The sequence below is a fragment of the Carassius gibelio genome, chromosome A7 (assembly GCF_023724105.1).
Source record: "Carassius gibelio isolate Cgi1373 ecotype wild population from Czech Republic chromosome A7, carGib1.2-hapl.c, whole genome shotgun sequence".
Classification (NCBI taxonomy): domain Eukaryota; kingdom Metazoa; phylum Chordata; class Actinopteri; order Cypriniformes; family Cyprinidae; genus Carassius; species Carassius gibelio.
Genome location: NC_068377.1, coordinates 15,580,970 through 15,604,936, shown reverse-complemented (window position 1 = coordinate 15,604,936; position 23,967 = coordinate 15,580,970). Strand labels below are relative to the sequence as shown.

The 23,967-nt window shown below is 37.1% G+C and overlaps 1 protein-coding gene across 2 annotated transcripts in view; it reads left to right on the top strand.

The window, feature by feature from the left end:
• The first annotated feature begins 1,874 nt into the window (after positions 1-1,874).
• The window catches only part of LOC128016657 (arf-GAP with Rho-GAP domain, ANK repeat and PH domain-containing protein 2), an 83,663-nt gene continuing 61,570 nt past the window's right edge, over positions 1,875-23,967 (top strand). Inside the window, exons 1-8 of one of the 2 annotated variants that reach the window (XM_052601334.1) lie at positions 1,875-2,156; positions 3,939-4,026; positions 9,605-10,336; positions 12,090-12,166; positions 13,432-13,508; positions 14,222-14,271; positions 14,939-15,325; positions 16,623-16,692. In XM_052601334.1, the coding sequence (XP_052457294.1) occupies positions 9,693-10,336; positions 12,090-12,166; positions 13,432-13,508; positions 14,222-14,271; positions 14,939-15,325; positions 16,623-16,692 (1,305 nt within the window). In that variant the 5' untranslated portion in view covers positions 1,875-2,156; positions 3,939-4,026; positions 9,605-9,692. The remainder of the gene's footprint in view (positions 2,157-3,938; positions 4,027-9,604; positions 10,337-12,089; positions 12,167-13,431; positions 13,509-14,221; positions 14,272-14,938; positions 15,326-16,622; positions 16,693-23,967) is intronic. The other variant, XM_052601333.1, reaches the window with a different exon arrangement.

The following is a 23,967-nucleotide window of genomic DNA, read 5'->3' as shown; positions in this document are numbered from 1 at the left end:
CCCATTGCCGGACTTACCATTGGGCTTGAGTGGGCTGGAGCCCATGGGCCCCGTTTATGTTTGATTGTTTTGTTCGTTATATGCCAGTCAGAATTCAGAAATTATTAGCTGTATCACCACTGTACACGCAAGATCTAAAAGGGCTGGCCGGGGCTACAGCTTACAACTATGACCTTCGAGGCCACAATCAAACAGCATAAACTGGTATTTATGATTATATCACAGAAGAATGACACATGTATTGAATCGCATCACTGCTGATTGGCTTGTTATCACATGGCTACTTTAAACAGCTCCATTAAGCCTTTAGCCCCAAAGAGCGCACATTTAGAAAGATAATGATAAATTCTCAATTGTTCACAACTCATTTTTTTTTTTACAGAGGATGATTCTATATTACTATATTAATGTTCCACTAAATTATGCGATCATATGATGATTTTAATAAGTTTCTGTTTTTATAAAATAGCTATGCCTATGATATAGGACTTAGCCTATCAAACAAGAGTATAAACAAGAGTTTTTTTTTCTTTGAATATCTGTACGATCGCAAATATAAGATCTCTTCCATCTTTATTTGACCCTCTAACTTTAACACTCACTATTCTTCTATTCTTTAAAAAAAATCTTACTACCTTTCTAATCTTTTTGTATTCTATTTTCTTTTCATTTATTATGAAATTGTGTGTGTGTGTGTGCGTGCGTGTGTATGTGTAAAGACCTCTAACACTAGTTTGCTCTATTCTTTTTTTATTTATTATTATTATATCTGTTTTCTTTTTATTTATTATATTATTTAAAATCCCATGCCACGTGCACTGTGTTAACCTAACTGAGACTTGTTATAGCACTTATATATCATTGCTCTTTTTATTGTTTTTGATTGCTTTCACTGTCTTCATCTGTAAGTCACTTTGGATTAAAGCGTCTGCTAAATGAATAAATGTAATGTAAATGTAAATATACAATAAGCAACAACTTTGCAGAGAAACTTTCAGTCACAAAATTCTGTTTTGCTCCATCAGAAAGAAAATAGAACAAGCAGCAGAACCGCTGCGTCTCTGAACAACAGTGTTTTGTTCCTCAGCGTCACACCAGACCAGCAAATGATTCATTCAGTCTATAAGTAAAGTCATTTGCAAAGTTAAATGAATCATATTTTTTAGCGAATCGGTTGATTCAATCATATAATATTTCTACATTAAAATTTCATATTGAAACTTAACATTTATGCACAATCCATTTATGAATTTTGTTGACTGTGATTTCATTTTATTTTTTTTAATAGCCAGCATGTTTTTTTTTTTTTTTTTTTGCTCAAAGTTACTACAAGGTTTTATTATATTATATTTTATTTATATATATTTAAATCAGGTTTATTATATTATAATGAATATTTAATATTACACTTAAACTCTGACTTTAGCCGTTAGACATGTTGCATATTAATTACACTATTTATGAACATTTTGTGCTACTCCATGATGGGCATTAGTAGTGTAGGTATAGGGCCCAAACATAACCCAGAGCCCAAGGGCCCCAGTTCTCCAAAGTCCTGCCCTGTTACATACCACACAATTCTGAATCCTCTCTTCTCTTAGTATTCTCATATATTGCTCCCAGTTAGCCTATATAATCTATGCAAAGAAATGTCATGCTTAAGAAATTAGTTATCTGATAAACAGAATTGTACATGTATTTGAACATCCCAGCCGTTGTGTTTTTGTGAGCTGTGGTCGGGTTGACCTGACATGAATTCCTGCAGAATCCGTCGCTGGAGGCGCATCAAGCTGAAACATGCAGAAGAGAAAAGAGCAGAGAGACGGCGTTTAACTGATTCAAAGTGAGAAAGAGACATTTCTGCAGACTGATCTAATTAGCGACATTATTATATTGCCATGTTATCTGAATTGTATCTGAATCTATCTGATGTCTGGAGTCATGTTTTGAGCGGTATAGTAGCGAGGCGCGGTTGGTTGGCATGGCACGAGGTGCGTCAGCGTCGCCTGCGCGGCGCAAGGAGGCGTGGAGAGTCGCGCGCCTGGACTCGAAATCCGGAACGACATGATGAAGACAAGCATTTCAAAACTTAGCAGATAGTGACAACTTCTCATCAGAAAGTTACAGCGACAGTTTGACAGCAAGAACGGTTCGAGGTACGTTTCGAGAAAATACCTGCTTATATATTACCTAACAACGTGTTGCTGTGAGATTTCGCTTTGAGCGCGTCACTTTCGTTACTGGCTTTATGGAATTGTGTTATTTTACTTAAGTGGGCATACATCAGATTATTTAGACAAATTTACTAACTGGGATACAATATTTTGTTTTGTAGTCTGTTTTAATCAGCTTGCGCAATGTTGTGCTCATTGACCTGGGCCATCAAAACCAAAAGTGCCAATAGTTAAAGAAACACCCGCATACAATAAGTGCAAAGTTCTCACGGATCCTGTACAGAGTATTCATGCAAAATAAATGGTTTATATATATATATATATATATATATATATATATATATATATATATATATATATATATATATATATATAATATATAACAAATAATAAGCCGCTGTATGCTAATTCTTGTGTGCCATGCTGAACATTTGATTACACTGTGGTGGTATTGTCATGTATTTATGCTGTGAAACATTTCTAGCTGGACTTTGCTCTTTAGTGCTGGATTTTTATGGGAGAGAAATGTCTGGTATGCATAATTCGAGTAAAATAGGAACAGCAGAGTAGCCAAGTAGTCTTAAAGTTCTTAAAGTTATGTTCCTGTGGCTCAAGTGGTAGAGCACTGCGTTAGCAGGGCAAGGTTGTGGGTTTGATTCCCAGGGAACACGTTAGGTAAAAAATGTTAGCCTGAATGAACTGTAAGTCGCTTTAAAGCGTCTGCTAAATGCATACATTTATTTAATTTATTTAATTTTAATGTCCACCCGTAATGAAACTTCCATCATTATTTACTCCCTCACATTAATGAATTTCTTCTGAGGAACAGAAAAGGAGATGTTAGGCAGATTGACAGTCTCAGTCACCATTCACTTTCACAGACTGTCATTCGGCCTTACATCCCTATTTGGGTTTCACAGAATGACATGAGGGTGAGTAGATAACACTTTTTTTTTGTTGAACTGTTCCTTTAAGCACATTCTTTGTGTACATTCTTTACACTATAAGTGCTGTGGTTTACAGTGGAAGTCAGACACAGGCCTACATGCTTGTGCTTGTTATGAAGATGGGAAAATGGCATTGTAAACATTTTTTGCAGGTGAATGTGGGTCATATGTGTAGTGAAATATAACCACATCCAAATGAATCCAGTTTACAACAATGTTTACAAAAAGTCCATCTGACAGATTAGCTTCATGTTTTTTTTCCTACTGTGGAAGTCAATGGTGTCCATCAACTGTTCGCATACCAACATTTTTCAAAATACCTTATTTTGTGTTCAACAGAAGATAGAAACTTTTGTTTGGAACAAGTGGAGGATGAGTAAATGATGACGGAATTTTCATTCTGGAAATGAACTACTCCTTTATTATGAGCAGTTGATTAACCTGTTTGTACAGGTAGAATGAGGTTACAATGTGCAGTATTTTATTATTATTCTTTGAGCTTTTGAGAAAATACAACATACATTTTGTTGCATTTGTTATAAGTTGTCTCAGTTGGTTTGTTTGCTAACACAAACAAACACATTAATAGACCTGTTTATCAAGTAGACTGTAAAAAAAGAAAAAAAAGAAAACAAACACAGGCTTTTAAATGATTATGATCATTGAATTGCATGGGACCGGCAATATGCAAAATAAAATTCCTGATTAGAAATTGATCATTTGGTGAATGCATAAATAAGAGAAAGTGTGATTTATGGTATTGTGTTGATTTGCTGTGATGCTTTGAAACATTATTACTTTTTTTTTGTGGAAAAAGGTTTCTAAATGTCTCTTGAGAGTGGATGGATTCATGCTCTCATTGGACAATGATTCACTGGACTGAACATAAACATTTTATCCTTGCTGTAAGTGAAACCATATATAATGTTTCCAATGTTCTTTTATTTTGGATTGTTATTTTTTTCCCGTGGTTTTCAGGGATGAGAGCATGTCATGCAACCTGAATAATCTGAATAACTTGCCTGGTTCTACCAACTGACAGATGAATTTGCATCCAAAACAAATATTGAAAGTATTTTTCTCCTCCATTTAAGAAAAGTTTAGAAAGTTTTTACTGTGCAAACTTTTGCCAATTATATGGTTAGTTAGATTTTATTATTTGAATATAATTTTTTCCCCCCTGCTATCTGTGACTGTCATAATGGAACAGATCTGCAACTGATTTTAGGGAGGAAAGCAGTGAATTCCTGCATTGGCAGCATAAGCTGTGCTACTCTGTAAATCATGAAATGTACCGTACGTGCCCCTGTCCTAACTGGTAAAACTCTGCTGCATGTCTGTGCAAGTTAAGAGGTTGTGAAAGCATTGGTTTGTGGCAAAGCTGTGATGTTTTAGCCAGTTGCTCTGAGTTACTGTAAATGGTACGGAACAGATTAGCCTAGTTGTATTTAGTAAAACCTAACCTAATCTAATGAATTAGACTTCTGTTCTTTACTGACAAGATGCACATTAAATATTGGTTGATATTTATCATGCATCCCTAACAACAACAATAATAAAATTTATAAAACAATATAATTTTTTGTTTTAATTTAAACGGTAAATTTTTCTGTTGTACAGCACTTTGTTTGACAAAAAATACAATACAAGGCTTAACACAAAGATTTTTTTGTACAATAAATCCTCTATTGTGTGATGCCATTGTGATTATTTAACGTAACTGTAATGTGATACTTGCGATAGCCAATGTGTGCAGGTGTCACCTACTGGATGTTGCATGCTTTGATTCAGCTGAAACTTGGCAGTTGTAAACATGCCATGAAAGTGGAGGATTGAGAATAATCACTCATATTTTCTTATACTACTTGCGCTGACAAAATTGATTATTCTCCATAAATTTTTTTTTTCAAGCCACGTTTGATTTTTGCGAGTCTCCGTGAGGTCTCGTGTCACTGTGATCGTTTCAACCATAGATATGTATAGGTAGATTCTTCATTATTCCTGTTTCTATGGGCCGCTATACGTAAGCCATCTGCCATATTGAAATGTATGCATCTGCGCTGTGACTGTAGTTATACACATGTATGGATAATATCTATTTAGAGGACTTCAGAAGATGCTTATGCTAAAATAACACAATACAATGTGAGGGAAACAGGTCAGTTTAGCTCAAAGGGAACCATTTAAGATTTTATTGGGAATTTGGTCAGAATCACTGTTTTACGGCTGATCACTGAGACGGCCATTGGTTTACTGAAGCGAATAACATCAACTCTGTAATGGATATTAAAATCCAAAATATAGGGAAAACACTATTAATTAGCACAGTAATAAGATTGGCATTTTAAGACATTAACTTATAAGCACAAAACACAAGATACTTCTCTTTTCAAATATAAATAAGGCTTTATTGGATAAATCTAAGACATATATACTAATGTAACACATGAACACACGCATTCACACATTCATACAAGTTGCAGGGAGAAAGTGAGGAAAGAATGATTTTAAAGGGGGGGTGAAATGCTATTTCATGCATACTGAGTTTTTTACACTGTTAAAGAGTTGGATTCCCATGCTAAACAAGGACAAGGTTTCAAAAATTAAGTTGTACGTTTGAAGGAGTATTTCTGTTCCGAAATCACTCCTTCCGGTTTGTCACAAGTTTCGGAAAGTTTTTTTCGAGTATGGCTCTGTGTGACGTTAGATGGAGCGGAATTTCCTTATATGGGTCCTAGGGGCACGTCTGCCGGAAGAGCGCGCGCTCCCGTATAGCAGAGCAGAGAGAGGCTGAGCACAGCCTGATCAGAGCGAGAGCGTCGCGAAATGTCACAAAAGGAGTGGGTTTTTGGTTGCCAGGGCAAGACAACCCTGCACAGATTACCAAAAGAGAAACAGCATTAAGGGACCAGTGGATGGAGTTTATTTTTACAGAGCATCAACGGAGTTGTGCAAGTGTTTGTGTTTGTTCCCTGCATTTCTAAAATGCTTGTTTTCCAAACAAGGTCCAGTTTGATGACGGATTTGCGTATCGTTTATTTCTTAAGGATGATGCAATCCCAACGAAAAAGGGTCACGATTGTGTGTTGGAACCGCATGCGGTGAGTAAAACTGCTTCAAATATCTCTGCCTTCTTGTTAGTGCGTCCGCCTCCCATCGGAGACCCGGGTTCGAGCCCCGCTCGGAGCGAGTCGTTGCTGCTGCTGCTCTCGTTCAGTTTCAGCCTTCACAGCTGTCACAGCTTTCAAACTCTCTCAACGCAACTGGCGCTCGTGATTCTTTAGCTCCGCCCACACGTCACGCCTCTAGGCGCTCGTGTTTTTCCGGGAAAAATCGGTACAGACTATCTTTCTCTTATAAATATAATAAAAATTAAGACTTTTTGGAGTTATGAAGGATGCAGTACTACTCTATAGGTACTCAAGATTAACAGGATATTGAGTGAAAACGAGCATTTCACCCCCCCCCCCTTTAAATGCTGTCCTTCTCTAAAAATAGTTCCTGACAGCAACAGTAAATGTTCCGAACATGTCTCATCTAATGGAGCTTAAATAAAAACAGATAATAGGTGCTCTTATCATCCGCTGTGTCATTCTTTTTAACACCATATATGATATTTTCTCACACACAAACATCTGCTTTTCTCTCAGCATGAGACAATGTCTGTTTTCCATCTTTTAGTTTTAAAACAGACCGATTTGCGGTACAGCATGAGTTTGCAAGCGTAATTACAGTGTAAACTGATGAACATACAGAATCATACCTGAAACAGAAAGCTACCGTTTTTTTTTCCGGACTATAAGTCACACTTTTTTCATAGTTTGGCTGGTCCTGCAACTTATTGTCAGGTGCGACTTATTTATCAAAATTAATTTGACATGAACCGAGAGAAATGAACCAAGAGAAATGAAATAATAGAAAACATTACCGTCTCCAGCCACGAGAGGGCGCTCTATGCTGCTCAGTGCTCCTGTAGTCTACACTGAAGACATAGAGCGCCCTCTTGCGGCTGAAGAGGTAATGTTTTCTCTTGATTCTTGGTTCTAAATAGATGCGACATATATATGTTTTTTTTTCCTCATCATGAGGTATTTTTGGACTGATGCGACAGTAATACATACAGTAATATTACCTCCTCACTTCGACGGAGAGGAGACGGAGTGACGAAGCCAATCAGCAGATTGCACGATGGTCAGAGGCCAATGGGTGAATTTAGCCAGGATTTGGGACTTTTAATGACCACAGAGAGTCAGGACCTCGGTTTAATATTTCATCCAAAGGACGGTGCTTTTTGACTGTCACTGGGGTGTTAGGACAGACTCAGACCACATGGTGAGCACCCCCTACTGTCCTCACTAGCACCTCTTCCAGCAGCAACCTAGTGTAGTTTTCCCAGGATGTCTCCCAAGTGGTGCTGATCAGGCTCAACCCTGCTTAGCTTCAGTGGGCAACCAGTCTTGGGCTGCAGGGCGATATGGCTGCTATTCATGTGAAAGTTGTAACATAACGCCAGCAGGGGTCACTTCTACTTCACTACATAAATAACAAACAGTTAATTATGCCGAAAATCATAATAAATGAAACAGTTTTGATGCTATATTATTGATTGCTTATGTTGCTAAGGGTGTTGCTCAGTGATACACAGAACTGTTGGGTGAACAGTCATAGCCACGCTTCATTGTGAATAAAACACTGCTGCTGACCAATCAGAATCCAGGAATGGAAATAACTGTTTTATAAGTGTTCACACATGTTATTGCCAATGATTATGAAAATGCAATAATCGAGATGAAACGATTATTACACCCAATTCTGCCCTCTTTCCAGCTATGCGCTTTTGTTCCTCCATAAAAGCCCAGTTTCCCGTGTAATAGGCTGTTGAATAATTTAGACTAACATAAAAAACTTTAAGGACAGTTTGTTCTATTTGCATCTTTTTTTTTTTCTATTGAATTTGTCCTTTGCCTTTTTATTACTGTGAATTTTTGAGGATTGTTTTTTTTTGGTGGTGGTTTTTTTATTCATTTTTTTACTAATATTAGTTACCCTAGTATTAGGGCTGCACGATGTGTAGTTTAAGCATCGATATCGCGATGTACGAATCCGCGATTGTCACATCGCAGTCGTAGTTGATCCGTTATGCTCCCCGGCCCTTGACGAATGTGATTCGCGGATTAATTGCACAGCTTAATCATCATAGATTGAAAGTTTATCATTTGCATGTGTTTTTAAGTCCTGTCAGTTTAACAGAGCGCATATAATAATGTGCAGAGAGAGAGAGCGAGAGCGAGAGAGAGAGAGCGAGCGAGCCCCGGCCACACCTTCACCGTCTTCAAACAACATGAGCGCTGTCTTGCTCTCTCTCCCTCACGCATATTAATCAAAATCAATTGAAAAAAAACAAAAACAAAACTATCCAGTGATGAAATGTTTTCTGTGTTTGTCAAATCTTGTGCGATATCCTAAACTACAGAGATATTTACACAAGGCGTGCCGTACACGTCTGATTCGCGAACTAATGAATCTTTTGAACTGATTCAATTTAATGAATGGTTTAAACAACTGACCTGTCCAACACTGAACTCACGAGACGTCTGAATTGGTGTAAAAATAATCTGTAACCCTTTACAATAATGTTCTATTTATTAAACTATTTAACTACATTATTTAACATTTACTATTACTAAACTGCAATTCTACAACATTGTTCATTTCAACATTTAGGCTATAGTCTTCATTGTTGAAATCAAAAGTTGTACAGTATTTGTTAAAATAGTTAATGCACTGTGAAGTAACATTACCAAACAATAAACAGCTGTTTTTTTATAAACTAAGATGAACAAAGATTAATAAATATAGTAACAAAAGTATTGCTCGTGGTAAGTTCATGTTAGTTAATATGTTAACAATTCAAACCATATCCTAAAGTTACAAACAAATAATTTACTCTAATTTAAATAATACTCTGATGTTTAAATAATTTAAAATGAGAATGTAAGTGTGCTCACCCCATTTTTGTTTGTAAGAAAAAATTTTGATTAGATTTCATATCGCAATATATATCGCAGAAAAATAAAATATTGCAATGTCATTTTTTCGCAATATTGTGCAGCCCTATCTAGTATTCTGCTGTCGTATCGTGGATTGTGAACTTTCTCTAAAATGTAGATGTCATTTAGCAACCTTATTTACAGAAAATATGTATTTGATATAAATCACTGTTTTAACATAAATCACTTTAACATTTAATCATTTTAAATAATCGTGATCACAATATTGACCAAAATAATAGTGATTATGATTTTTGCCATAATCGAGTAACCCTAGTTTTTATTCTTTCATATGTATAATTTTTTTATCTGTCAAGATGATTCATACTTAAAGTGGACAAGGCATTTGGTTGTTCAACTCCTAAACACCAACTTGTTTGTTTGTTTGATTATTGCAAAGAAAATGATCCACAATCAGGTTTCTTCTTCCTAGGTTGGATTCCTTGCCTTAGAGTAACCTCGTCATCCAATGGCATATGGTAGACTTCATGACCACTGAAGACCCTTGTGTCTAGTCTTCTATGGAGCCTGACCAGGAAATTACTCGGTGGCTGACCAGTCTGCACCTGCCCCAATATGCCTCCAGCTTCGCCAGGGCTGGCTACCATTGCTTTAAAGACCTTATAAACCTAACAGAGGAGAAACTCCTTGAAGTGGACAATGTTCCCACAGGACACCGGCGGAGGATCCTAAGCAGCCTGGAGACCCTAATGGTGGAAGTTGATGGAGGTAAAGGTGCCATTAAAGTACCCGTGAGGAGAAAGCCAATCCCAAGACCTAGACAAGTGTTTCCCAAGGCTAAGAAGAAAGGCATACCTTGTCAGCATTCTCAGAGCAGTACCATCCAGACGACAAGGCAAACTCCTCTTTCAGGGACAAGTGTTACATGTTACACTGTTTCCTCCAGCTCTAGCTCCACCTCTGAGCATGACAGCACGGAATCACTGGAGAACTTTTCAGCAGAACCTATTCCAAAAGAGAATCATGCCTTTCCCTCAGAAGGAGCTTCTGTAGGGTTTCGGGGAGAAATGGTTGAAAATGAAATATATGAGCAGTGCACCTTCATTAAAGAACCCTCTGAGCAGAAGTCTACCCTCTCCTATAAGCTACGACACAGGCCCGTTCCAGAGATCCCTGAGCATCCCTTCAAACCTCCTTATGACTGGTGAGATTTTTTTAAAGTCTATGTTGAATATTTTTGGTTGCTGAGTGCTGACACAACAACGTACAGGCATGGTTTCATGATCACGAGTTCACGCTTAACTATAATTAGCTGAGATATGGTATGCGTATTTGGCGTGCTGTCCAGGGAAGGGCTCCAAGCTCGGGGATGGCCCAAACCTAGAGTACCCCCCCTTCCCTGTCTAATTATAAAGTGAACTCGAAGTGAGGAGATGGGGTGGAGGAGGGATGCTGATTAACTGTTGATGGATAGAGGTAAGTCAGCGATATTTATACTGTGGGATTGATTACTAGATTGTGGTCCACCTGTGTTGATTAGGCTAAGTATCTGACGCGCTCCTCCCGAACCTTGTTACGAGAACATCATTTAACAATGCCAGCATATGTAATAAGTAGAAGTGTGACAAGACACTTAACTCACAAAATCCGATAATAAATGATATTGGGTTCATGAGAACAAGGTGAGACAACATTTTAAGACTATTGTTCATGTCTCAACATCTTTTGATGATCCCGGATCAAAATTATTGTCTAAAAATATAGACTTAATCCAATCCAATCCCTACCCCTAAACCTAACCCTACTCATAATTTATTCCTAAAATCAGTGGGAAATGATAGATGATAAACAAGGGTGTAGAAGCATCTAACCCTGAATGTAAGCCTAAAACAGATATTTCCTGAAAAGTAATATCTTAATTCTGATTGGCTGATTGGACCGTTGTTCAGGAACAACACGGATTTTGATTCAGGAACATTTTGTACTTGGTGAAAACATGCTCACCGAGGAGAATTTCTGAAAGTAATTTTCAGATGCAATGAAAAAAAAAAGTGGAATAAACACAAAAATTCAACTTGTTAATGAAATAATTTGATATACATGTGCAATTTAATAACATATAGTCTAGTTTGATATATTAATTAGGTGTTCGTCAAATGATTCCAGTGTTTACAGCTTTGTAAAATTACCTACTGAAAGCTATGTATGTTTGCTGTATAGTCCTATAGCTAAAAATATTAAAATTACAGACACACAGTAACATTTTAAGTTACAGAAAGGAATGTAGGCCTAGTAATTGATGTCATAAATACACAAGGTGTATTTTTGTTTCAACTATCCATCGTACATCCAACATCCCAACCGGCACATGACCGACCTTCAATGTTGAAATATGGTTGAAATAAGGTCAGTTGTGATTTCAGCTTTGAAACAACGTTGATACAATGTTTAAAGCTGAACGTTGAAAAACCGGCACATGACCAACTTTCATATATATATATATATATATATATATATTTTATGTAAAAGTTTTGTGTAAGTCACATTTTCAGAAATAATAACGACAGGCCTAATAATGTTATAATGTACCAACATTATGAACTCTATAGGATATTTTCAATATTCAATATCGCTACTAAGTACTACATAAGTACTTGGTACATAATCAGCGCAGCGGGAGACATTCAAACTAATATCAAAATGATTTACGTCTCTACAATGTTTGGTTGATACATCAGAAGGGAGGCTAGACTTACCTACGAGGTTTCTTTATCTCAACATTCCTCAGCGCTGAAAGTGAACACTCAGTGCTGTTTGGCTAATTAATAAAAAAAATTTACCATTGGGGAGACGAGTGCTCAGCTCTACCCCGGCTTCCCCCTCCCCTTCTTTATCATTTAGCGATTGTAATTACATCAGCAGATTTCACACTTTTCTCCTTACAAATGTGTGTGCAGGAATGTGGCAGCAAACAACAACAATGACCATCTCTCAAGGTCTGAGGGACACGTCTGCCCCACAGGCAGTAAGAAAGGTACACTACTTTTCACTTTATTTCAACTCAAGGTTTATTTATTTTGTTGTGATTTGTGATCCTGTTCAAATAAATGGGATCCAGTCTCTCAATGGTATTTGCTTTTATCTTCTCATTCATGCTTGAGGACAAGCCTATTTTGACAAACTTGCATCAACTTGCTTATGTGTGTGTCTTTGAATCTACTTTTTGTTTTGAAATGTTCCATTGTGTCCCTGTTCTGAACATGTTGCAGTATTCATGATGCATCCATGTGGTACTGCTGTGCTGCATACAAAAAGTATCCTTATAAATTCATAAAATTACGGTTGAACCACTGATGTGGTTCTATTGGACATTCTATTGGACATGGACTATTGGACTATATGAAATATATGACTATGGATATTGCTGTCTATGCAGGGTTATTTTTTTCAAATATATGTTCATTTGTGTTCTGAAGGGTGAGTAAGAATTAATGACAGAATTTCAGTATTTGGGTGAACTATTCTTTGAAATCAGAAACCAGGCTTGGGTGTAAAAGTGGTTTAATAATGCCTATACCTACTAGCGTAGATCTACAAGCAAATTCTAACTCTCTGAAGACTAAAATGTAATAGAAAGCTACACGGTAGATTAAGTTTTGGAGGAAGAGTTTTAACTGTAGAGCGAGAACAGATAATTTGTTTGCAACAGAGAATGTATGATCAGAGATTTACACAATTGTCCTGAAACAAGTTCTTGCGGACGAAGAAAACAGGGCAAAGAGAGAGAAAAATAGAGCGAGCTTATCATCTGTAGTTAGAAGGTCAACTCTCGATAATGATAAATGATGACACTGATCTGAAATGACACCTTTGCTATTGGGTTAAGATGCGATACAATACAGTACAGTTCTATCATAGAAAACATAGTGGCATCTAGATCAAACACCCTACAGTAGGGTTTTATCTAGTGGGGGGCCCTGTCTATTAGCTGTATATCTATGTGTGTGTCTGTCCGGAGGGAACAGTCTGGAAGTCACGCTGCCCTTACTGTCTCTGCAGAGATATGGTGGTCATTTGTCACCTTGACAGCCAGTCACCCAAGCTGCTCCCTCTTTGGTACATTTTCCAAGCTGGCTACGCTAAAGGACAATGTGTGGGATCTCATTTTATGCTTGTTCTTTTCTCTCTCTTGCCTCGTTCTTTGTCTTATACTTTCTCCTTTGCCCTCCTCCCACGATCAAACCACAAAACCACAACCTGCATTGTCATAATGATTCATTCATGTTGTGTTAATTACAGCACCACTGGAAAGGACCTTGTCCCCCATTGCCCCATATGGAGAGCTTTTTCTGTTCGATTCAGCAGAAATAGAAACGGTGAGTGTATACATAAGCTGCCTGTGCTGTAATTTGTTATGTAAAATCTAAAGTAACATATAAAGTAACATGATTTACAATGACCTCACATGTAGAGCACGAGTTCCAGTTTCAGTAAGGCCATTTTCAAACCTGGAACATTTGCTTTTAGAACCTGTCACACTTTCTCCCCTACTTCGGTTTATTTAGCCATATATGAACATGGCAATTGTGCTGGGATCCGCACCAAAATAATTGGTCTGAGGTCGCCGTAACAAGGTGGTCTCGGCCCAGTTGAAAGCAAACTCTGGAGTGCTTTGCTTGTGATAAAAGAGCAGTCTGACCCAACATACCAGTGAACCAAACTGGGTCATCTGTGTCATAATTCATAATTGAAAATATGTTAAGTGAAAAGCAGCAGTGTCTAGATCTTTAGGTGAGCACATTACTTATTGTCAAAACCAAAGAAAAGTGTTAATGTAATTTTGTTAAAGTGTCACTTTTGTTAAAATGGCCCAACAAAGCTTTGATTCCTACTCTTACTAAGAAATGATGTATATGTAACATTAAGGTTCCCTTTGAAATGTTGCCTTGTGAAAGCTAAACAAACCGAGAAGATACGGCACTTTTCAACAGTGCATTAAGACACTCATAGGGTGAATGGTATTTGAAAACATATTTTGGAAAATAGGCTTGCTTATAGTTTCATCTTGATTTGTTGGTTTGTTTTTCAGGATATGTCCAGTCATGGAGTAAGAGAGAACCTGGAACAACACAAGTTAAGGTGAACAGTTTGCTGAACTTCAGTGTCCTTTGGCCTGTTTTTTTAAGTAAAAGTGAAGTGACGTGTGGCCAAGTATGGTGTCCCTTTCTCGGAATTTGTGCTCTGCATTTAAACCATCCAAGTGCAGACACACCTGGAGCAGTGGGCAGCCAACCAGGGAGCAGTTGGGGGTTCAGAGCCTTGCTCAAGGGCACCTCCATCCTGGTACTGAGGGTAGAAGAGAGCACTGGTTATTTACTCCCCACACCTACAATCCCTGCCAACCTAATTCTAAAATCATAAACTTATATCTGAAGTCCCCTAATTCTTGTTACTTTCTGTGATTTTAACATGGTTTGTGGATTTTCATATGCCCACTGTGTTACTCTGTGAACAGCATTGTGGTGTGTAGGATACGATGACCAGGTGTAATCAGCACCTTTGGTGTGAATTAATTTTAAATAATGAAAATGTTCGTTATCAAACATTCGTACCTTTTGGGTAAACTATCCGTTTAATGTTCTTCAGGAACAGTGTGCCTCTCACTAAATATGGTCATCATTTCAAAGAACGTAAAGCAATGAAAATGAATTGGCTATTCACCTAATCATTGTAAATGTTATTATTTTGCCCTTTCCTTATGCCATCTTAACAAATTAATTAATTTAATTTTTTTTTTTTTTTTTAGAAACAAGCAGACACAAATAACAAGAAGCAAGACAATAACTCAAAATAACAAGAAGCAAGACCTTTCCAAGCAACATTATGTCGATGATGATGATGATGATTACTCCACTGTACAAGAATCCACACTGAGTCATCGCTTGGCTAATGAATGCTCTTTTAAACATCCTACACCGTCTCCTCTTCTCTCGAGCACTGGACCATCAGCTTTGGCCCAGCCACATTTAGTTGTGAATGACATATACAGTATTCCACAAGAAGACCTACCAGGCCTAATGAGAGCAAACCTTCTTTCTCAAACAGAAGTTTCCATTTCTCCTTACGCCTGCTTCTATGGGACCCGCACTGCAGCTACCAAAGCAGGCTGGCTAGACAAACTCTCCCCTCAAGGGTAAGGACCATGCAGAACATTCATTTTTTTAAGGAATCTTGAGGATGCTGTAAGTCAAGTACTAAAGCACATATTAACGTATCAGTGGTACCCCAATGTTCACCCCAAAATGTTATTCTCTATACACTGTTATTTTATATATGTAGCACAGAAAGTGGATGTCATGCAGCTCTTTGCCATTGTTCATATGATCTTGTGACCATGAACGTAGTCTGCATGACTCTGCATTCTTCTGAAGCCACACAACATACTTTAGTGAGCATACCGCAGTGAGCTGACTGTGAAGTGTCCAAACCTTTGGCTTGAATCCACTGTAATGATCATGACACAATATATATTTTACATTTATCAGCAATGATTTAGCAACAATGATCACATGCTGAGTCCGTTAACACGTTAAGTCTTTAATTGCAAATGATTGAAAATGTGTCATTTAAAATATACTTGTCATTAAAATGCATGACCGCATTGATATGAAGGTACCACAGCAGTTGCTGTTTTTTTTTTCTTTTTCTTTTTTTTTTACTTTTCATTTCCATTTAGATGTTACAGCTTATATTTCAAGTAAAAAAAATCCTCCTTGTTATAAAGGGTCAGTGAGATTTTTTCTTATTAATTTTTTTTAAAAGAAAGACACTGAAAAAAGAAATTAATACCTTTTTATACATCAAAGAATCTTGAAAAAATGTATGATGGTTTCTAGAAAAATATTATGCAAAACAGTTGTCTTCAACATTGATAATAATAGGAAATGTTTCTTGAGCACCAACTGACACTGAAGACTGTAGTAAAGCCTGCTGAAAATTCAGCTTTGCATCATAGGAAAACATTTCATTTTTAAATATATAGCAAACAATGCTTTGTTTTTACTGTATTTTTGATCAAATAAGTAGTCTTGATGGGCATAAGAGACTTCTGTCAAAAACACACTAATCTTGCTGACCCTTATGAATCATTTTTGAAAGCAAGTGTACAATGCATCAGCAGAGACGGGCAAAAAAACTTAACAGGGTTTTTCACACTTTATTTTGGTGTTCATTTCCACACATGCTTAAACTAAAGCTAAAAACGGCCGTCTGTTTTATTATATGTTTCTCTTCCTCTTTGCACTTGATGGTTTATTTTGCTTGTTGACAAACCACAATTTCAGTTGCATGGTAGCACTGGCTAAAATTCTTCATTTTGTTTCAAATGGCCCTGATAATAAACCCTCAATGATAATTATTTTATTGTTTTGACATGAATGGTGATGTGTTTTGACTTTTTGTCAATATGAGACTTTGCTTTGTACTTGTAGGAACTGTGTCTTTCAGAGAAGATGGGTGAAGCTTGAAGGAGGAAATCTCACTTACTACAACAGCGATAAGGTGTGACACACACACATTTGCAGATTCTCACACACAACAGGGCTCTGCCATGTCATGTTCTTGTTTCAGCTTGAATGGGGAGAGATAAGACAAAAAATGGTCAGCTTTAAACTCAGCATGTACAATCAGTTTAAAGTATCTCAGAGCATCCAAACTGCTGCAAATCCCTCTCTTAATTTCCTCTTCCAGTGGGATAAACTTCCAGAGCTGTCGAAAGTCACTCAGTCTTTTTGCAGATGTAGTATTATCGCAGTAGGACAGAAAAGGAACTGGATGCAGGAACGGGGTGATATCATCAGTGTAAAACAGTGGGGGCAGAGGACGCTCTAAAAGAGATGGAGGAGGGAGTATTAGGTGAACCTGCGTGTACCGTGCTGTTGTCTTTCTTTTAGTCCTTCAAGCCTGATCAAAAGAGGAGCATCAGCGGAGCGGCCTGTTCTAGCGTTCAAACACACCAGTTTCTCTCTCTCCTTCTCTTTAAAGTGTAGTTGATCCTTCAGAAATCAGTCTAATATGCTGATTGCTTCTTGAGTAACATTTCTTATTATTAGGGCCGGGACTCGATTAAAAAAATTAATCTAATTAATTTGAGGCTTTGTAATTAATTAATCGAAATTAATCGCATTTTAATCGCAGATAAATATTTGACCTGAGAACAGTGAGAAGTAATTTTTTTTCACATGGATTTATAGTATACCATTGAATAATGACTGAATACATAAGCTTAAGCAACAAAATATTGTTTATTTTTGTTCAACCAAGTCTAGCAGACCAGTGCAATTTTTGCCATGAAGTGTAGCAATAGCATATTTAGAAACAATTTAGAGATAGTACATTTCAGAAATTCAGGAAGCTTATAGGTGCTGGAACCTTCTGTGAAGTGTTTTTTTTTTTTTAAGTAAAACACAATACTGTCAATTACATTAAGAACATTGGAAACACTGAGTATTAGAAAACATCTCTCTGTTGCTTCAGAGGCCATAACATACTAAGTCCAACTCTCAATAACCTTGGCCAAAACAATAAAGAGTTCAACATAAACTGTTGCACGAACAAAATAATACATAGTTCAACATAAAGTGTAAAGTCCACGCTAGCTGCTATATGTTTTGCGTTGAGGTGATCCTTCAGGCTCGATGTGCTGCTGCGGTGATATGCGAACGCTAGTTGGTGCTTCAGTATAATCGGTCCCGCCGAAACTCATCCAGTGACAAACGTTCCGCGGTGCAAAAATAAGTTATAAAAAATGCGGGAATTTTTTTTCTGTAATTAATTAATCTTAGTTAACGTGTTATTTTTTGTGTAATTAATTAATCTCAATTAACGCGTTAAAGTCCCGGCCCTACTTATTATCAATGTACATTTTTGTGTAAACCGGGACTTTTTTTGTCAAGATTCTTTGTTAAATATGAAGTGCCAAAGAACAGCATTTATGTCTTTATATATGTTTTTACTGCCACTTGATCAATTGAGTGCCTCCTTGCTGATTCAAAATAAATAAATAAATAATTTATTAAAAAAATTGTATTGCCCCGGCCTAAACTTTTGAACAGTAATGCATATGTAAATGATCTTGCCTAGAGATTCGAGTGAGTCAGAACTTTCTAGTGCATGGGTGGCTGGGTGTTTGGTTGGTGGTTAAAGTAGTGCCCAATGTAGCGCTTAAAGTATCGGAATGACTGCATCCAAAATATCAAAACTAAAAAAATAAGTCATTTCCATCCCTAAAATACATTTTTTACAGTAATAGTTATGCATATTGATCATAAACACAGCTAAAAGGCTTCCTGCTTAATTTACTTAATTCACGGCAAATGCAATTGCAAATATAAGACACTGATATTTTTCATTAATCAGGCTCTTATCGAAGCAGTTATAATTAATTAGAGCTAAACATTTAAAGCGAAAGAAGCTACTAACGCTATTCTGTTAAATTATCTTTACCCTTTACTACTAGTTTAGTAAGATAGTGGTCACAACAACCATGCTCCTCATCACCATGGTTATATGGTTTTTAAAATGAATAATAAGTAATAATAAACTATGGAATTTAATTTTTTTTTATTTTTTTTTATTAAATGTCTAGAATCTACAAAAGTAACTTCTAAAAATAATATATTCCCCATTATTTAATGTATATAGGCCATAATAAATACATTTTTGCTAAAACAACATAGGCTATTTGTACAGTGTTATTAACTGCAAGCTACTTGTTACTGGTGCTGAATTGATAGGTAATACCTCATCATGCAGTTCACATTGTCGTGGCTGTTTTCAGCTGTTTTCATTACAGAACCTTTAATGTTCTCATATTACATGGCTGTATAACACAATTATGTGTCGCATGAATGAATCAAGCAACTTGTTGATCACTTTACATTGTGGCAGAAGCGCAGTACACATTCATCAGTCCTATGCGGATGACTGATCCTGCTCTGCTTTTGCTCGCAGTTGGCAGATGCAGTGGGTAGCACTGCTTCACACTTTTGGAGTAGCTATGTTTGCTTTTTGCAGTTTCACATGTATTGTAATGCAAAAGCAGCGCCTAATATGTAGGAGGTCTCACAGATCCTGAGCTCATTGACAAATATCTGATCTTCCTTTACATAGAGCACGCCTGATCTTGAAATAGAAAATTAAAGTGAACAGTGAGCACGCATTCAAAAGAGGTTTCAACACCTGCTTATTAAATTAATATATATATATATATATATATATATATATATATATATATATATATATATATATATATATATATATATATATATTAGTGGTGGGCATAGATTTGTTTTTTTAATCTAGATTAATCTCCCTGTGATCTTGAAATTAATCTAGATTCAAATGGCTCATTCGAATTCTGCCGAAGGCATTCAGAATATGTGTGTTACCCAAATAAAATTGACAAACAATAAGACTTTGAGAAGGGGTTTATCAAGCCAGGTGGTGTATTATAAAAGGGGCTCATCTCCTGTTTCCAAAATGCATCACAAAGTGCTTGAAAAATCTGTAAACTAATTCCACATTCCACAAAGTGCAGACAACCTTATGCCTGTTTCACACATACTCCGTCTGCAGTGTATGCGTTGCATATTTTTTTACGCACTCATGTTAACGGATTCCAGTTGCGTTCCAGGAGCGTTGCATCTGCAGCAGTGCAGCGATCGTTTACGTACCGACTGCAAACACGTCCTGTGTGAAAGCACATCGAGTCCGTGCTGCACCACACAAGTAACGCTTTATTCAGACACCTTCAACATTTCTCACATTATTACAGTTTTGCTATATATATCAAAAATTATATCTGGTGTCTAAATAATTTTTGGTTTGACTGTTAAAACTACAAAGTAGTCAAGAACAGTGAGTGATTTTCATTTTCTTGGATTAACATTACAGCAGCCAGTAGCTAAATTAGGCGCGGTCACTTTAAGAGACGATGAACGCATCCAATATAATACACACCCCATTTTTTTCCTCAACTGTTAACTTTCACTTAAGAAATAACTGACAGTTTTTTCGGCAAAATTTCCAAGGTGGATATTTTGACATATTTTGTATGTATTTGTCGGCACAAGAGCAAAAACAAGCAAATTCGATGTTCAAGTGTTTTGAGATGCCTTTCTCTGCGTGAGCCCTGAACACCAGAACACCGCGAGTACTGAATTGTGCTCTTTCACATATTTGTTTGTTCAAACTGCGATTTGTATTTGTTCGTTCAGGTGCAGGAGGGACTTCGGCGAGAACTTCGCAGAAGAGAGCTCGGTTTAGGGTCGCTGTCTGTGATACGCGGCTCTCTCTCTCTCTCGTGCGCACCGAATACAGCGCGCGAGTAACCAGCTACTCTGTTCATCTTTTCCGCAATCTTGTGTTTCGATGCTTTAATGTTTAAATCGACAAGCGGTAAGGCTTAAAAACACATGAAAAAGATTTTTGTCAGGTGTCAACAGCTTTCACACACTTCTTTCAAAATAAAAGTCTTGTATTAGAAAAACATTTCTAATTATGTTTTTTGTGTTGATGTTTTTATCTTTGTAAGGCAATATAGCACATTTCATACACAATGGTAATTCAAAGTGCTTTACTCAAAATCAAATGAAATAATCATAATCAAAAAATAATCACACATTGAAACAAAATGATTTCAAAATTGACTGAATTTAAAACTGATGTAAAAAATAATTATACATGAAATATGATGCAATCCGTTTGGACATTGCACAGTGCTCATTCAATAAATGCACAGCTAAACAGATGAGTTTTAAGTCTGCATTTAAATGTGACTAATGTTTTAGCACATCTGCTCTCTTCTGGAAGCTGATTCCAACTGCGGGCGACATAACCACTAAAAGCAGATTCCCCTTGTTTTGTGTGAACCCTTGGTATTTCTAACTGACTCGATCCTAATGATCAGAGTGGTCTGTTAGGTTTATGTTAGGTCCAAGGACATTGAGTGATTTTTAAAAGAGTACAAGTATTTTAAAATCATTCCTAAATATAACTGGATCCAGTGCAAGGACCTGATGACTGGTGTGATATGCTCAGACACTCAGCGACCCACTCAGAACTGTCTTGTGTCCCACATGTTGAGAAACACTATCATAAAATGTTTGCGGGAGCGGGCAGGACACAAAAATCAGTAACGGTCAGACATTAAGCGGGAGTGGGATCAAGAAAACAGTCCCGCGCAGGGGTCTAATACAAATATATACACAATGGCGACTGTAGAAAGCAAAGGCCGATACCCGGACATTTTGGGCCATTTAGAAATCCTGTCAGGACACATTTTGTTTTAGTCCTAAAAAAGAAAAGAGTAGACATGTCAAGGAAAAAGAGGATGTATGGTCACCATATCTTGATTTAGGAATTTAGGAGTAATATTGTTCATTGTCACTCTCCACTACCATCACACTTAAGAGGCTGCTTGCAAATTGGGATCTTGGGATTTAGACTATTTGTCATTCAGCATTTAGTGGTAAGTGTTTTTAGCCAGCACTAGGACCAGCTCCCTGGATTCTCTCTTCTTCTAAATAAAGGCATGCTCCTCTGTGATGGTATCATCCATTAGGAATTAATGGTGAATTTTGCATTTGTAAATCAATGTTCTGTTTGAGTGCTGCCCACCATGAAGCTCTGCCATGGTGTTTTGAGCGGTTGCCAGGACATTGAAAAGTTGGTCCTCTGAGCAGCTTTTAATGCATTTATGTTTGTTTGCTTGGTGTTTGCTTACTGGTTCCTTCTATACATTAAAAATAACTGAATTTCCTTTTACAAGCATCAATAATCAAGAATACTAGGGAGAGTTTCAAAGAAAGTCTCCTTAAATGTATAGTCCTCAGCGGGCACATTCTCTCAGTCTCTTTTCTCTGATTGAAATGGTTAATCTCAATCACTGCTCGCTTCTTGTCATCCAATAATGATGTCATTAATCAGAGACCTTCTTAAGCGTGGGAGAGAAGCAAGCACCATGCTCCCACTGGTTTTCTGTAGGACCCTCGGGAACGGAAAGGCATGGTCTCTCCCCAAACTTACCTGATGTTTCATCAACCCTGCGACCATGTCTGTAATGTCTGGGGACACAACTAACACTTTCATGAGTTTTAACTTGTATGTGTGAGTGAGAGAGCTTTAGAGTGTCACCTGTAGGTTGGCAGAGTGTGTGGAGATGTTTGGGTTGGGATCAGTTACCTCGTTTCTGAAGTACATCTGTGTGGAAAATCCAGAAAAGCTCAAAAGTCCTCTGGGAGCATAAGTGGAAAGCTTTCTCACCACCCACTCGTGGGTTTTGATGATTGCAGTCCATCCAACTTAAGGCAGAAGTGAGCTTCCCATGATCTGCAACTTATAGAGTACTGGTCGAATAGTCAGAATAATTAATTCTTTTTTTAAACAGTTTTTAAAAGCAGTCTCTTATGCTCACCAAGGCTCTTTATTTCATTTAAAATACAGTTAAACAGTAACAGTGTGAAATATTACAATTTAAATGAACAGTTTTTTACTTTGATAAAGTCTAAATGTAACTGCATTTCAACAGCCATTGCTCCAATCTTCAGTATCACAGTTAAAAAATGAATAATTATATATTTTTTTTCAGCAAGGACAAAATAAATTTATCAAAAATGACAGCAAGGACTTCAATCCTATGCTGTTCTTTTAAACTTTCTATTGATCAAAGAATACTGCATCATGTTTTCCATAAAAATATTGAGCAGCAAATATGGTTTTCAGCTTTAGTGACCATAAGAACCAGTATTAAAAATTTAACTGAGAATCAAATCAGCATATCAGAATATATCTAGGATCATGTGACAATGAAGACTGGAATATTACATCACAGTAATATATATATATTTTTTTATATTAAAATAGAAAACGGCTTTTAATCCTTCTTGCAAAAACATTAAGAAAATCTTTTTTTTTTCTTTTTCTCAGAGTTTGATGGTAGTGTATTGCAGCAGATCTTCTAGAATACTACATTCAGCTGTGTGCTTTGGGCTAGTGTAGGATGTTCTACAAAAATCATTTTGAAGTTTACTGCACGCAGTACATTTGCAAGTTATTTTCCACACTCAAGTGCACTAGCGGCCCTTGGCCAGCTGGAGTCCCCATGGCTCCACTGCAGAACTAACTCAGTGCTGGTAAAAACAAAAGCAAATGGCATTTGTGGGTCTCTCTGAGCGAATTAAGACTTTATCAGTCAGTGCCCTAAACTTTGTAGCACATTTGGATGTATGTGGTTATGAACATTAAAGTGCATAAGCTCATATACAACAACTGCTGTGAGAGTGACACATCATCACAGATTTGCACAAGCCATACAAATAAACCCTGCTATACATTTATTGTATCTTTTTTGTGTGTGCAGCGTACATCTTTGTTATGTGTGTGTGTATAAGCACACACCAAAATACTTAAACCATCTCTAAACTCTTAATGGATGCGCTTGCACGTGTACTCTATAAGCCCCCTTCATCATTCCGACCCTGAAAATTGTAATTATAATGAATAATTAACGTCAGCTTAGAGAGCACCTCATTATTGCAACTTAGCTTCCTATAAACATGCACACCTCTTCACTTTTATCCCCCTTTCCTCTCTTCTGCTGCTGTCCAGATTTTAGACGGAGGAAGTCTCATTAAATATGCCTGTGAGTTCAGCAGTGGGAAGGATGCAAAATAAGAGATAGTGAGCAATGAGTGAATTCTCGGAGAGAGGCGATGGCTGCCCCTGCCATAATTAGGGTTAGCTCCAGCCATCGTTGTTAACATGCTGCCTTAATTT